The 16,593-nt window shown below is 43.2% G+C and overlaps 1 protein-coding gene across 2 annotated transcripts in view; it reads right to left on the reverse strand.

The window, feature by feature from the left end:
- The window catches only part of CD34 (CD34 molecule), a 178,001-nt gene extending 162,476 nt beyond the window's left edge, over window positions 1-15,525 (reverse strand). The window contains exon 1 of one of the 2 annotated variants that reach the window (XM_069238622.1): window positions 15,132-15,525. In XM_069238622.1, coding sequence (XP_069094723.1) covers window positions 15,132-15,210 — 79 coding nt within the window. In that variant the 5' untranslated portion in view covers window positions 15,211-15,525. The remainder of the gene's footprint in view (window positions 1-15,131) is intronic. The other variant, XM_069238623.1, reaches the window with a different exon arrangement.
- Between the last annotated feature and the right edge of the window lie 1,068 nt (window positions 15,526-16,593).

Here is a 16,593-nt window from a genome sequence, read left to right on the forward strand (position 1 = left end):
GGTCGATCCACAACATGGGTCAAAATGACAGTGGCCCTGACGTGTTGACGTCAGGACTATTGTCACTCATTTTCGCTTGCCAGGTCCGACGTGTGATGGATGGCAGACATGGGATGGCAGACATAGGACAAGGGCAGACATGAATCTTCCGGCGCATCCGATCATTTACTTTTTGTTGAGAAAAAAACAAACTCTTTTTTCGGGAGTTTAAATATGGCACTAGACAGGCAGACTTCATTGCTGTGAAGGGAGTCGCTGTGGCAGCATCGGCTTCCTTCACACAAAAGAGATCCCCTGCAGTCAAATTGGGATTTTTTAACACATGTGAAATCCGAAAGGGAAACAGTCCCATGATGGAGTTTTAATGAGTGTAAAGGGTTAACTTTCTCTGTCCAGCAATACCTACAAATCAGGAACAGGTGGCATGACTTCATTGCTATAGGGTGCTATAATCCCTGATAGCCCAGCCTCCCTCTCACAGGACTTGTGTTTATATAGAGCTTCCAGCAGGAAACCTTACCTCAATACAATGAGGGGTGCCTTTATGCTGACCTCCCAAAGTGCAGCTCCAAACAGGATACACACCTCTCAGTTTTCCTGCATTTTTGCTGCAGAGCAGTGTCCCTTCCCGACCCAGATCTTAAAATCAGTCTTTGGTATTCACTGAGAGAAAACATTTCTAGCTTTTCTGATTACCACACATTGAGACAAACTCGCTAAGTGTGCTAGGCCCAAATTGCAAGGATGGATAGGTTCTTTTAAAAAAAGGTTTGTGATATTTTTCACACGTTAATAGCTAATGTAAAGTTTAAATCCCACCATTTGGGTTCTGTGCTTCACTTCGGGGGTGGGAAGGTCGGAACAAAGGGCCAGATGTAGCAAACTGTTTGCGAGTCGCAAACGTGTGTTTGCTATGCAGAAATGCATTTTGCGAGTCGGAACCGACTCGCAAAATGCACTTCAGAGTCGCAAATAGGAAGGGGTGTCCCCTTCCTATTTGCGAGTCGCAGTGGTATGCAACTCCATTTGCGACCGCGTACTCGGTCGCAAATGGAGCCGCAGTTACCATCCACTTTAAGTGGATGGTAACCCACTTGCAAACGGGAAGGGGTCCCCTTGGGACCCCTTCCCTTTTGTGACTGGACCCCAAATTATTTTTTCAGAGCAGGTAGTGGTCCAAGGGACCACTACATGCCCTGAAAAAATCCGAAACAAGAGGTTTCGTTTTTTTTTCTAAGTGCAGCTCGTTTTCCTTTAAGGAAAACGGGCTACAATTGGAAAAAAAAAACTGCTTTATTTAAAAGCAGTCACGGACATGGAGGTCTGCTGACTACAGCAGGCCTCCATACCCGTGAGTGCCTTGAGTCGCTATGGGGCCGCAATTTGCGACCCACCTAATTAATATTAATGAGGTGGGTCTTTACGACCCCATAGCGACTCGCAGACGGTGTCTGAGACACCGTTCTGCATAGCAAATTGCGAGTTGCAATTTGCCGTCTTCCTACATCTGGCCCAAAGTGTGCTGTCATCTTTAAGCAGGACTCTTTCACTATTTGACTCGGAGTCCCATTGACTTGGCAGGAGGTACGACATTCTGACGTCACCCTCCGAGGGAGTTTACTTTTGTCTACACTTGATCTAGTACTCTTCTGTAGGTTTCCAAGTGAGTTTTGTTTTCCTAGTCCTCAACAGAAAAATACCCCAACTGATCACTGTAGCCATTTCTCAGGTCTCAAATATGGCATTACTGCATCTTTCCATAAGCTACTTGGCACTACATAGCACCTGCATTATGAACCACTGTCTATTTGCCTCCTATTTTCCTTTTTTATTATTTTTTACTGTGTCTCTTTCCCTACATTATACATATACTAATTACAATTATTATGCTAATCTGTGGGTCAGAAATACCATGGAAGGATTACTCAGCGGTCAAAATGCAAGCTGCAGAATAATTGAGGATCAAAATATAGACAGGTAATCATGTATAGATTTTCACAACTAACTACACATATACGAATCCTGACACTATATATATTCACAGTATGTAGATTAGAGTTAAGAATAATCAAGACTAGGCAACCTTGGTAATCAGCAGACCCGGCATTTGCCAGAGACGTTTTAAGGCATGGGCACAGTGGACTCTGGCCCAGGGCCCTAGCCTTTCAGAGGGCTCTGACAGAACAATCTATGGTCTTCAGAGAGTTTGGCCCTGATGACCTTGAATATTTCTTAAACACATTGTTTTAAATACTGTTTTCCTTTAACTTATTTTTAATGTGGATGATTTGTCAGAGTCCATTACAGACATTTTGGAGAGAAATATTGTATTTATGTTTCATGCAACTACCATAAAAAAAGGTTATTTTAGATCAAAACAGAATCTAACATATGAGCAATAGGAGGACGTCACAGAGCTTATTCACAGTAATATTAGTGAGTTGCTGCTGTGAAAACATGTAACTATCTCTGAATGCATGGGTACCATCAGTGACCTGGTCATAGAGGGCCAGGTGAAATTGGATCATAAATGCAAAGCGGTAACGAGCAAAGGCATCCGGGATACGCTTGGCTCAGGCCCCACATTTATAAGATGTCCCTGAACCAGGAACGTGTTCATAAGAAAAATGTTAGGTCCCTGCACGTACGTTATTTTTTATATGAATTCGGTACTGAATATATGAAACATTCCACTGAAAATGCACACAAACATCGCACCACTGCCACAATTTCAATTATGATCGTTTTTAGTACCAAAATTCACGGTATTCCTTTAGTCTCGGAAGCATGAAACTCTAGTTTCAGCCTGTAAATTGTAAAATCCAGAGGAACCTTACCAGCAGGCACAAACTGCAAACCCATGAGCTAACTCTAATCTATCTAATCGGACTACTTCCCCGAGCTGTCTGATCGATGTCTAGTAGAAAAGCAGTGATTGCTGTGTTTCTGTTTTTTAGGTTAAACGTAGGTCTCCATTTGAGCTACATCGAGAACCAGAATTTGAAAAAAATCAGAGCAGGGCTCGGGTGAGAAGCGTAGGATATGAGCCAACGCTGCATCCGTCCAACTATAAGCAGCAAAAGCTTTCTCAATGCCTCAATCTTCGTTAAATGTGATCCCCATTAGTAACGGTCCGGGAACGGGAAGGGTGGAGCTCGGCTCGTTCTGGACATATCTGATAACGGCACCCCCCTGCACCCCCCCCCCCCCCCCCCCCCCCCCCCCAAGACAGGATATGGGCGCGGAGGCGTCCATCACGCAGCACAGAGGGAAAAGGTTAAATAAAGTGTAGGGGGGATGAGGTGAGGGCCACCACAGGCCGGGCCATGACATCACCCCTTTCTGGCAATGGGGAAATCACCTAACGAGCTCCGAGCCCCTCTGGGCCGCGCCTGATAAAGGGGTGATTGATTGCAACTGTTTCACAGGCCGCCAGCAGTGCTGCCCGGCTATCGGACACTGAACAGTGCCCACTCTGCGCCACAACAACCGCACCGGGCAACTATCAGAAGAAAAACACATTGTGTTTATTAAGCAGCATCAGGCAGTCGCTTCCAAGTCAGTCTCACGTTCCCTGAGTCCTGTTGGCACGTACAGACCGACTGCACGTTACTTCAAGTGAGCGCACAGCCAAACGTACCTGAAGGTACTGGAATATCTGACACAACAACATACCAATTTTTTTTCAGATAAAGACAAGTATGACATTATTTCACTCCTACCAAATGCTCTTGTTTATGCCAGTTTTATGCAAAGTGACATGACACTATCATATAAACCCATAATTAGATTATAATATAATATACAAGGCTTTCAGTGGGATGCCAAAACTGGCTGGGCTCTCAGAGGGGCGTGGCCGATGTAATGAAGGGCGTAGTTCTAAAACGCAAACTAAAAATTATGTGTTTAGTATTATATTTCGCCCGACTGGTTCTTTGCGGTTTCTTTCTGTCACTGCATGCAGGTATTTAATGCAACAAGAAGCAACCTATAACAAGTCAGGACTGTTTGATTTATCAACAGCAGTTAAATGTATAAGATAAATAAGCAAAAAACAATGGCTTCCTAGATTAAAAGATTGAAACTGCTTCAGTTCTGAAATGACGAGACTGTGAAAGAACTATGACGAGTCTCTTTGAAGTTACGTCAAAGACAGTGATGGGTGGTACTGCTGGAGAGATCAGATTTCTTTCTCACCCTGAGAGTAAAAATGGAGAGCCCGATGGGGACCCGTCTCAGCTCCTGCTTTTTAGAACTGCCGGTGTTGAACACCGACAGGACCCGGCCCACATACAGCCCTGGATGTATATTAAATTATTAAATTACTCCTCACCCTCGTCAAATTTCACTGATACATAGAGGGAATTTAGGAAGGAAAACAGGATCAACAAACACAGTGTAGAGCGAGGCATGCCTCAAGTGTCTATATGCACATTAAGTCCCATCAATAAATTCACGCCTCTCAAATTGCATCATGGATGATGGAGACGATTGGTAGACATAGGCAAGTCTAAAGGAACAGCAGGCTTATCAACCCCTAATGTAGACACAGGCATAACTCAAATGACATTATACTTCTTTCAACTTTTCGGGAGATACAGAGAAGTGTTACATGGCAACAGGCACACTAAATAACATTGATAAGTACCGGAAGACTCCAGTGATATAACGCTTGATTAAATCCTTTGACATATACACAGAATAAGGAAACATGGAATGGAAACAGCATTATTGACCCATATTATAAGATCGAAAAAAATGAAACGGGAGGCTAATCGAATACAATTGACAAATACAGGCAAATCTCAAATTACGCTACAGATACATGTAAGGCTCCAGTGTCATAATGTTCATTGAATTCCCTTAATGAAAACAAACAAGACTTAAGGTACATCAAAGTGAATGTACTTTATTATTGTCTAAAAGAAAGAACTCAAATGTAAACTCACAAATTGAACCCACAAACAGTTAGGAGCACACCTGCCTAACATCCCAGCGAATAATCTGCCCCATTGCATCATGATAAATGTAGTTTCCTCAAAAAACGAACTCAGTTACTTTTAAATATTTCACCTCTAAATAGGTGCAGCCTTTGCTGTGCATCTCTGGACACATGTGTTTCTGGGTTAATCCCTTCTTCAGCAGAGAACAAGTTTGCGGGGTGCTGGAAATGCTGCCATTAATCATCCGGTTTCAATACCTCTTCACTGGCATGCTCCAGAGCTCGTCAGCCCAGTGGCTCAAGGGAGCCTTTTTAAAGTCACAGTTAGGAGCACACCTGCCTAACATCCCAGCGAATAATCTGCCCCATTGCATCATGATAAATGTAGTTTCCTCAAAAAACGAACTCAGTTACTTTTAAATATTTCACCTCTAAATAGGTGCAGCCTTTGCTGTGCATCTCTGGACACATGTCTTTCTGGGTTCATCCCTTCTTCAGCAGAATACAATTGACAAATACAGGCAAATCTCAAATTACGCTACAGATACATGTAAGGCTCCAGTGTCATAATGTTCATTGAATTCCCTTAATGAAAACAAACAAGACTTAAGGTACATCAAAGTGAATGTACTTTATTATTGTCTAAAAGAAAGAACTCAAATGTAAACTCACAAATTGAACCCAATTGGAAGACATAGGCAAGTTGTAAACATCACCACTGTCAACGCAACCTTTTACGTGTTGGAGGCAAGTCTAAAATTATATCACACTCCTTGAATCCTACTGGATTATAAAAGCAAGGCTCAAACAAAAGTTGTGAAATCCAATTGGTCGTTGCAGATAAGTCCAACATGACAGTGTCAAGACCCAAACCCCCTCGCCCCCAGAAACTACATCACAATCAATTAACTTAATTGGCCAGGACAGTCAGCAGTCAAATGACGTCATAGTAACTGAATATCATTGATAGGTATAGGCAGTTATATAAGGGTATCAAGTTACTGGTCCATAGAAGGTGACCTTTTGGCATATTCCCCTACAAAGGCAGATTGCAATGTTCATCACACTTACAGATTAATATTGTTCCATACATAAAAGACTGACGCCTGAGTACTTTGTTGATGTGACTGCTTCATCAGATTTTATCTGCCTCTTTTAGATAATTGTATATGTCTGGTGGCATTTCCTCTTTTAATTTCACTTTGCTATATAATTTTGACACCTCATCATCTTCGATCTTGTGGAAACAGAAAGATATAAAACTTACTGAGATTTGTGGAATAAATAAACAATTCTCCTTCAAAATATTTTATTTATGTTTATGTATTAAACATGATTTCCCGAGTGCCACATGCAAACTCATCACAGATTAAAGACGCCCAAAAAATAATAAATAAATAAAAATACTGTGTCGAGTTAATCAATAAAAACTACAGTATGCTATACTCGTGCTCCTGCAGATTTTAGAATACTAAAATGAGTGACCCGATTATCAAATAATGTCATAATTGTTGATTCAGCTGTGCTAAAACTGAGTGAATACAAATAGGGTACTGTAGACTCTGATTGGCTGCTGATAACAAATAAAATATCTCTGGATAGCTTACACCTCCTTGGACTAAATTTCACAGTTCATGGACAAGCGTACAAAAAATAACCGATGTTTTTCAGCATTGGCCTCCATTTCTTTTAATTCTCCTGTGGAGAGGATATTGGTGTTTTTTTAAAACCACTTTTGTTCCAGAGGCACTCTAAAGAACCGTTGACAATGCTAATAGGTCTGGCGTTGTCTGCCAATACCTTGGCTTTGTCAATGCTTGTTTTGTCATTGGATTGCAAGACTTGTTGAGGAAACTGCTGGGTCTCATCAATGTTAAAGAAGGGGCTAAAAACACCTATTACCGTAGAGGTTTTTAGCACCAAGTAGAGAACGACTTTGTGTGTATGTTTTCCTTGTTAAAAGACAGAATCATAGTGAAGTTAGTCAATGGCTGAAGTGGCTGACCCATGCTTAATGCTGTGTGGGGGGAAGAAAAATGTGAATTACACAATTACAGACCAACTGATAAAGAGTTGGGTGGATGGAAATCTTAGTGGGTGGGTTTTAGTACACTCTGAGAGCAGCAATGGGGAATAAGTAAGTCGAGGACAACACATTCCATATTTTTTTAGGAAAATATTGTAAGATGAATGGATGAGAGTTAACTGGAGAAAAGGAATTGGCTGTGAGATACTTGATTGGGGAGGGCTACAGACGATTTTAAAGAGAATGCACTTGAGTCAGTGAGACGAGAATGGCTGAAGAGATTAATCAGAGGGGCTAGAACCCCAGAGCAATGGACTAATGGTTAAATCATTTGTGACATCGAAATGAACTGAAGAAAACTTATGAAACTGAATTTTCTTATACCTTTCCTCCTGCAGTCCATGTGTTTTTCCAAGCCCCTAACAATATAATGATGACTATCTAAAATGCACACCACAAATTGTAAATTAATTATCACTACTCATCACAAAATGTAGAATTTGTTCATTTCTGAGCAGGCCATGGTTATATTTTTCTGAAATTGCGACAAGGAGCACGTTTTATCCAGATCTCCCCATGAATGGGCTACCAGCACAGCTTCCCCGGTTTATCGGCCTAGCCTATTTGACCATCTAGAGAGACATTCATCTTTATCAGCAAGTCGTGTCATTCTCCGTACAAAGGGCCTCCATTACAGTCTGGATGGAACTGAAAACCCCCAAGTTCCAGAGGAAAGTGTAAATATGGTGTAGAATACAGTGGCAACATTTCCTCCATAACACTTACTATCCCTGTGGCACAGGAAACTTAACCAGTGGATTCTATTTCACATTTAGAGTTTCCAGCAGAAATTGAAGGGGTTTCAGTTCCCTCCAAACTCTAAATGAGGCCAAAAGCCTCCTATTTATTTATTTGTGTTTTTGTTAAAATGTGTACCACGGAAATGCAGGTTTTAGACTTGGCTAATATGGTGGTGGAGGATGTTGAGATAATAGATGCAAGTATTGTATATTTTGTCACTTATGCATGCTCAAACCGAGACACGCTCTGAATTGGTATACATAATTAGGTAAAAAGTGTGCGGGCAAGGAGTGCCTTTTATTTAGCTAAACTGGAAGAGAATTTATTATTTCACTCATTCTGCAATTACTTGGGCAAATGAAAAATTAATTTCAGTACTGATTAAGTGCTCTGATAATGGCCACATTTTCCTAAACTTTCCAAACATTGGGTTGTAATTTGAATCTACCAAGTACGCAGCTCCCAACTAAGCGCCATCCTAAAGCAAATATAGGTCGCTGCTGCGCTTCCCAAACAAATGATAAACACGTCTACATGGAGCACCGCATTCATCACCGGCAGAAAATCTCACTCCCCTGGCCAACAGACTAAAATCCAAGAAGACCCTTTTCAACCAAATGTGCCTCACCTGGTGCTGCAACTCATAAATGTACAGAACCTTAGGTAGCCGCATAAGTACAATTCCACTAATGTAAAGTTCGATTGTAGCTAGTAGAACTAGCACACGAATATTCCGGCACAATGACAACTGTTCAATGAGTAATTCTGAGGTCCTTTGCTCATATCTAGAATCTGCAGCACTTCGGAGCTTTAGTCCCAAACGTAGCGCTACAAATAGTACTCAGATGCTCTGAACTCTGAGGAATTCGGAACTCTTACCTAAACGCACCGAGATCTTGAAGACCATCCTTTAACACCTAAATGCTGGTGGGATCACACACAAGAAAGAAACCTTTACATTACTTTTAAGTTTCATTAGGCAGGCCATTCAGAACCACTGTGGCGTCATAAATCAAATATCACGTTTCATGTGCTATGTTTTTGCCAAATTCTTGACTTATTGCTCTAGGGGAGGGGGTCGGATGAGGCATGAGGATCATCGACAGCCACCCAGGGCAGTAAATATTTAAAGTGCTTCTTGTTGTTTGTGATTAAAGCTGTAATTACATCACCACTGCCTGTGACATCTCATCGAGGCCTGTCCCTGTTGTTCGGTGCTTTGTGCACTGCGTCCAAGAAGCGCCACACAATAGCTGTCTCATTGTGCACAGGGAGGCCCTGCATGTATTATTAAGGGCTCGGTTTGAGGCCTGGCAGACAATGAAAGTTTAAACTGGTGTCATCTCGCTGGTTAATAGGAGTGCAGGGCACACTGGCCGCCTGCTCCGCTGAGCACCTGCTGAATGGGGAGGTAGGGAGGGCTCGACGGTACCACAGATGGCAAAATGTCATGTGCATAAAGCAGCAGTACTACCTAAGAGATATGTCTGGTCACCGAGAAAGAAACGCTGCCCTGGCCAGTTGCTCTCCAGCTAATTCCGCATAAATGGCCGACTCTTACCCCTGCCCAGAGAGGATGCTTATGGAGCTTCTGTAGTGGATGCCGCAAGTCTTACCGAATGGTTCTGAGACTCACACTTTGTAATCCGGTCTATCTCCTTACTGTCTCAAAAGGCTTTTGTAGAGTCTCATGTATGTAACTAGTTACTTCTCTTTTCAATATGTCATTTTGTTTGACCAAACCCCTTAAATCTTACTCCCACAGGCACGTTTCCTCTCTTTATTACAAAGGATTGCTAATCTATTATTGTCCCACACTCCCTGCACTACTATCTTTGGCCGTCATTACAGGTTTGCAGGATTTTGGCGCATGGATACCATGCTACCTGTAAAGCTCAAGGCAGTATCCCCCAGGGGGTACGCACCGGCTCAACTACCACCACTCCTAATAAGGGCCTTTGTAGCTACTCTCTGCATTTTCTTTTGATGCTTGGCTCTTCGTTTTGAGAGTACCACAACAGGATTCTCCACTGAGGACATTAGCTAAAAGCATGAACTCAGCTGGAAACTAAAGACTATGAGGACTGGCTTCTGAGAAGAATATGATCATTCATGTGGGGCTAACCCCTACAAGGTAGACTTCTAATATCCACAGCTGCAACAAGAGCTGTCGTTATCTTGATCATGCACTCATCACACTCAAATTTAAATGCCACTTGGTGCTACCCCGACACACTGTTGCATTACAAAGCAATACGACATTATTATTAATATTTTTAAAATATTGTGCAGTGTTCTTTAAAAATGGAAAGGGATCTTATGTTTAAATTTAGTTGGTAGGTCAATGCAGGGCACACGACTTACTTTTCTGCTGCTGCAGCAGCCCATCATTTGTAAAGACCCCTAGCAATCCAGGGCATAGTTAGTGCTAAAGAAAACCACAAATAAAATAGAAAAATAACAATTCCATCAAGCTAAAAGCCAAATCCATACCGTCCCCTAAAGTGACAAGCTCAAAATAAGTTTGGCCCAAGCCTCTGAAAAGCAAGCCAGGCACGTGCCAGGCATGCGTTCAGGCTTAACTGTCTTCAGGAAGTGCAGCCAGTCCACCTCTGCCCAGCAAGCAGTGAAGTTGCACCTTTGTGCTGCAGCTACAGAGATTGCTGTTCAAATTGTAGTGGTTGCCTTTCCACTACTCAGCCCAGTCTGAAAGAACATACCCGAACCCACTTGCTTCCAATCTAAAATCAGAATCCATAGGGGGTTGGTTCACAAAAGCATTTATGTGGCAAGTAGTACTAGAGAATCACTCTGTTACCTATACTTACATGTCTTTGTCAACCGACCAAGAAACATCCAACTAACTACTAGTAAAAATACAGAGAGCGGAGTGTTTTTAATATGTTCAAACTGTATATGAATCATCACTGAATGTATCACTTGTATCGCCATCTTGGATGTTTGGGGGGCCCTGAGAGTGTAGGGTGGAGTCAGTGTCGCTCTTTCACACATTTACATCTGTGACTCTCCCGAGGTCTCGTCCTGTAACAACCACTCCGAAGATGAACCACTCTACAAATCCCTCGCGCACAATAAAGGCACTTTTTGTAAATGTTTGGCCACAGATCCCATTACTGATTTATGCTCTTAACCTAAGAATGCCTACAGACTACGTTCTCGCGCCTCGTACATTGTTCCCAGAAGGCAGTTGTGCTGAAAAACTCCCGCCCAGCTTCGGCCTGTCGGGCTGGGCTCTCCAGAGGAAGGAAGGCATGCGAAGCGAACAAGAGAGTCTGGTTTAAGCTCGCCCTTGCTCCGTGCAGCCGGCGCATCTGTGCCTCGTTTACTGTGCAGTCGCAACGGGGCTGCAGCTGTTCCTTCACGTGCTGTGGCGCCGGGGCCCAAGGGCAGGCTATGGAAACACGTCAAGGGGTACATTCTTGAGCACCCGCTTTGTAAGCCGTGACGGACTTTACGCGGTTTAACCAAACCCATCTTTACTAGTATTGCAGGAAGAAGATTAGCACTGCGTGGCATCCTTCCAGCCACCTGCCCTGTGCTCTGAACTGCAATGGTACTTAGTCCTGCATCGACAGTTCATGCGCAACTGTCAAGCCACCCACGTACCAACACTGTCTTTCCATCTTCAGTCCACACCCTTTGAGAGGTCCAGTCACGTGATGTGACTGCAGCTCCCCCATTTTATCTCTTTATGACACGTCTTTATATAGTGACCGTATCACTGTGTCCCAGCCCTTGTCCATCCACGTTATCTGCATATCTTCATCTGTTTGCAGATTTATCTGCCACTGAAGCGCCCCATTTTAAACTGTCGGTCTAGATAGGTTTCTGTTAGTCTGTGGATCTAGATCTCGTTAAAGAAAGAAGCATGCAAGCACACGTGATAGGCAGTCAGCAGCCAAATGTCCACAAACAAAACGCAGTTCAATCAAGACTTGCAGTTCTTCTCTCAAGCAATGGATGTCTTTACAGACATCTCCAGCTACCACCCTCAGCAGCTAAAAGGCCTTGCAATGACTAAAGACGACAGTTGCTGCAGTCAATCTTTGCCGAAGTTCAATGCATTTTAAAGCTTGCAATACCACTCTCAACATCTGACTGTCCCATTGGAAACCACACTGATGGCAAAAGCTGCTGTAGTTATTCTGAGGAGCTACAGATAGGCCAATGCATCTTAAATGCTGTTGTAAGACTGTCTGCCAATGCAAGCATCTATAGGGTCCTGCAGAAATGCTATTTATATTATAGGCTGCCACTGTCTCACTTACAAGCATTACATATTCTTAAACAGTTTAAATTCAGTTTTAAGTTAAAATATCGCTGTCAACAAATAGAAGTCCTTTCAGAAAGTATACTCAGAAAACAAGCAATCAATTTAAAAAAAATTGTCTCTTCAGAGATGTTATTGATTACACCCCTGCTGAAGCCATTGTGAAGTCAGCACCGATGCCTCCTATGAGATTAAGAGCAGGTCATTTTTGACAGCACCATGGAGAAGCTATCGCATCTAGTAAGTTGTTTTCGTTGTTTTTTTAGGTTTCAAATTATAACCATGACATCCGATCAACCGAGTATTAGTTTAGGGAGTTTGTAAAGCGTCTTCATTGTGATGCTTAGGTCTTGATCTTCTTAGATAACTATTACACCCCCTTATCAAGAATTTGATAAGTACATTATTTTTAGCTTTATAATAATACATTTTAACTAGTTCTTGTATTTTTTAGAACATGTGATCCAAGAGCACCCGAGGCCTTCGGCCATAGGCATTCCATATGCCCAGCTACTGGTGCCAGCTTGTCATGGCCAGACTACACTGCACACAGAGTGGCCCCCCGTGACGGGTGTTGTTTCAGGGGGGATGTATGGGGTGTTACAACCCCCCTATTGTATTTTCTGATGAGTAGTTGGCTACAGGTGCTTTCAGTCAGGCAAGGTGAGGCATCTGTCGGGTTTAACTTGAGATTTTTGCAAGCACACTTACAAAAGCAAACACACTCTCTGTTCTGTTTAATAGTCCTCAAAATGTTGGTTATTTTACTAACTGGTGTGCTTCTCTCACTCAGTACTCCTGCCAGTCCACATTCCTCTCACTTAGCACTGCTCCTTAAGTCCCTATCATGTGTCTTGCTTGTTGTACAGTGCATTTTAACATTATATGCCAGCTTGATTGTTAGGAAGTCTGCAGCTCAACCCCCTCCCCTCAATCTTAGTGACCAAGCTACGCCCGTTGGCTCCGTCCATACCCTGTGCCTGTATCCCCCCAACACATGAGCTGTTAGCATAAAAGCTGTTCAAAGCTACCAGCATGGTGAAAACCATAAAAATATGAGTCTGTCTTACACTTCATCAACCCACATACTGCTAGTCGCAGCATCCCAAAACGTGATAAGCGCACCTTGTGGCCATCTCGCATGACATGGAAACACTTCCCACATAGAATCAGAACTAAAACAACATCGATCCATCCAAACATCTTCCATGTGTAGCATGCTACTCATGTAGGCAAGTGCTTCAGTGCCCCACATCAGGGTGGTGAGTGCTATGTAAATGCTACAATATATTACAGTACAACTAAGTAATATACATACACGCTCCTGGTACCTGCTCAACACTACATGTGGCCATGCCCAGAGTTTAGTATGCGCAGGGTGTGGCCTTCAGTCACGCTCTGTGCAATGAGTTGAATGTTTGAAATTCTATTGCATTACGTTTGTTGGAGCATTTGTGAGAAAATGACATTGGACACATACAGCATGAGGACATTCAAAGGACAAAAGGAAATGTACACTAGTTATAGCACAACTGGACATTATTACACATTTCAGGACATGGTATATCTAAGAATTACAAGTTGTCTGTTTGGCTAATGTTTGAGGGGAGTAGGAAGAAACAAGAACATCTGGCATAAACGGACATGGGAGTGTTTTGTTTTCCTTTTTAAACTTGTCTCAGAAACTGTTTCAATTTGGGCTGCACTAGTTGGATTCAGCTCTATATATATACAGAATATGCAATTCATTTCCCGTCATCCAGGATGAGTCTGTTTGAGCGATGGTTCACCGTGAGTGATGAGTTGGATGCACATTCAGGACACAGAAAAGGGAAATCTTGATGGGAATTTTGGGACGAATCTACAGAAGGTTTGAGACAAGTCTCCACTGGACAAAGTAACCTCTGCGAAAGAATGTGGACAAATGGCGGATACTCGGCAGAAAATTACAGCAACTGGAAAGGGGGGGCAACCATGATGTCAGCAATGGGTCCTACAGAATGAATAAAACCTGAGGCAACAATCAAGCGTATAAATTGAACTCAGGGTCCACTTCGGGCAGCCCAAGGCATGTGGGAAGCATAGGGGCACCGACAACATACGCTTGGAACAGTAGGGGAAAAGCAATGGATAACTGAAGCAGGAACTGGAATAAGTTCCATTGGAGGCAGAGAACAGTCCTTGTCCACAGTAGTCGGATGTCTGGAGAGGTGCTTGCTGCCGAGAAGGCAGATGAAACACACCGATGTGCAAAAGGACAGGTGCATGCTCTGTAATCTAGAGACTACTGTCGCTGGACACAGCCTGCAGCTGTGCCCAGTAACACGGTCCCCAGCAACTGCAGGACACAACCCAAGGTTGTACCCGCATCTACTGACCACAGGTGTGGTTTTTGACTACTCACTGTGCCACTACCAGTGGACCGAGTCCTGTACTCTATTTTGCCAAGGGAAGTAAACTTCGTACTGTGTCTGCACTTGCATTTGGTTATTAAGTGTGAGCACACACACAGAGTACAGTTATTAAAAGAACAATAAGAATATATATATAGTATAGTATGATATATATATAGTATATAAACATATGCGCAGAATGTAATATATTCAATGTTGATAGGGGCGGGCTGAGGGCAGCATGATCGATTCAAAGTTTAATCTCTTCTGAGACACGGCCCCTCTCTACATTCAACAATGGCAATAGAAAAAAGAGTATACCATTCTACACCTCTGTATGTATAGTATATGTATAAATACTACCTAGGTATTATTTTTACATTTAAAATGTCGCTATTTAATGGCTTTATTCTGTGTCTTCAAAGCATCTCAGCGCAATAAAGTGAGGAAAAACCCAAAACGTTGTTACTATAAAAACCCAAAAGAATAAGTGTTTATTCCATTCTTTTGCACGTTCTATTTTTAAACACATTGCATGTCTTCAGGCAATATGTACCTTAGTTGCAGCAGAAAAGGGTATTAAAACCTGATAAGCGCACGTTTATACTGTTTGCAGAGCAGAACTGCCGCTGCGGCTCATAGAGTAACAAGCTTAAGGTCCCGCCCTCCAAAACTCACCTGCAAAGTTCATGACACAGATCAGTGCCCAGAAAAGGCCCATCCTCTTCGGTGCTCCGACACGGCTCAGGCCTAGCATCCTGAAGCTCTCCACGCTGCTGCCTGACCCGAGGCTGCTCTCTGTCTGGCACAGCTGCCCTGGAGGTCTGTGGCAGGGAATCCGTCCGTCTGCAGGGCGTGTGGAGAGTGCGCGCGGGCTTCCGCCTCCCCCGCGTTTATATAGTGAGGGGGCTCTCTGCTCTGAGTGGGATGCGTGCGCCTGGCTAGGGTTAACCCTTTCAAAGCGCAGAGCTCGGTATAGGAATGAAAGTGATTGCTAAAAAAAGCAAATACATAAACTCTATTTCCAAACAACAGGAGGAATAGTTCAGTGGACACTGCCCGCTGCTGAGATGGGTGTGCCTCCTACACGTCAGAATGTCTAATACAGGCAAGCATACTCGACATTTCGTCGTTTCACAGTTGATAACATGAGAACCATTTGCTCAGGGTAATCACATTTGTGCATTTTTAGCAGTTCCGAGATGCAAGCATGTGATATTTATACTATATCGAAGAAGTAATTGATACCTGTCAATTAATCTATATCCGGCCAAAAACGGTAGATTGATTGTTTTCGGCTAGTTAAGCTTTGTGAGTTTCAGAAATGCAGTTTACCCATGGAGCGCCTTGAAGCACGTCTAATCTGTCTGGGGTCCGTGTATGTTTGTGTGTCGCTACCAGGAGTTAGGAGATTGTCTGATGTGCATCCTTTCCAGCCATTGCACATAGCAATCTTATAGTCCCTTCCCAGAGCCCTAGCACCCTTCACAGCTTAATCACAACAACCCCCCCCCCCAACATTTAGGGTAAACATTACACATTTACCAACGGTATATTTCTACATTATCATTCTGCGCTGCAGTGCTAATACCGAAAAAGTAACAAGCGGTCTGGATCCTGAAGATCAGGTTCAGGATATCGTGGGATACTGCCAATGATTACAAAATATTGAGGACAAAATATCGAGTGGAAAAGTCTATTAATATAAGTATCAGTCAATCATAGCATTTGTATAGTGCAGCACTATCACCCCTAAAGGTATCTGGGCGCTGAGGGTGCTGTGTCTCAGCCGAAAAGCCATGTCTTGAGTCTCCTTCTGAAGTCTGCCAAGGAGGGGGCTGTTCAGAGGTGGAGCGGCAGCTCTTCCTGGACTTGGCTGCTATGTAGGAGAAGGAGCGCCCCCCACATGGGTGTGTGTGTGTGTGTGTGAGGTTGAGTGAGGCAGAGCGTAGTTGTCTTGCTGGGACATAGACGCTCAGTCAATGGTTGATATAAGATGACCTTAGGTTGTGGAGAGCCTTGTATGCGAGTGTGAGGATTTTGAATTGGCATCTCTTTTGGACGGTAAGCCAGTGGAGGTTCCTGAGGTGTGGGTTGATGCTTCAACACTTAGAAAGGTTGAGGATGAGTCTGGCTGCGG

The sequence above is a fragment of the Pleurodeles waltl genome, chromosome 6, assembly GCF_031143425.1.
Source record: "Pleurodeles waltl isolate 20211129_DDA chromosome 6, aPleWal1.hap1.20221129, whole genome shotgun sequence".
Classification (NCBI taxonomy): Eukaryota; Metazoa; Chordata; class Amphibia; order Caudata; family Salamandridae; genus Pleurodeles; species Pleurodeles waltl.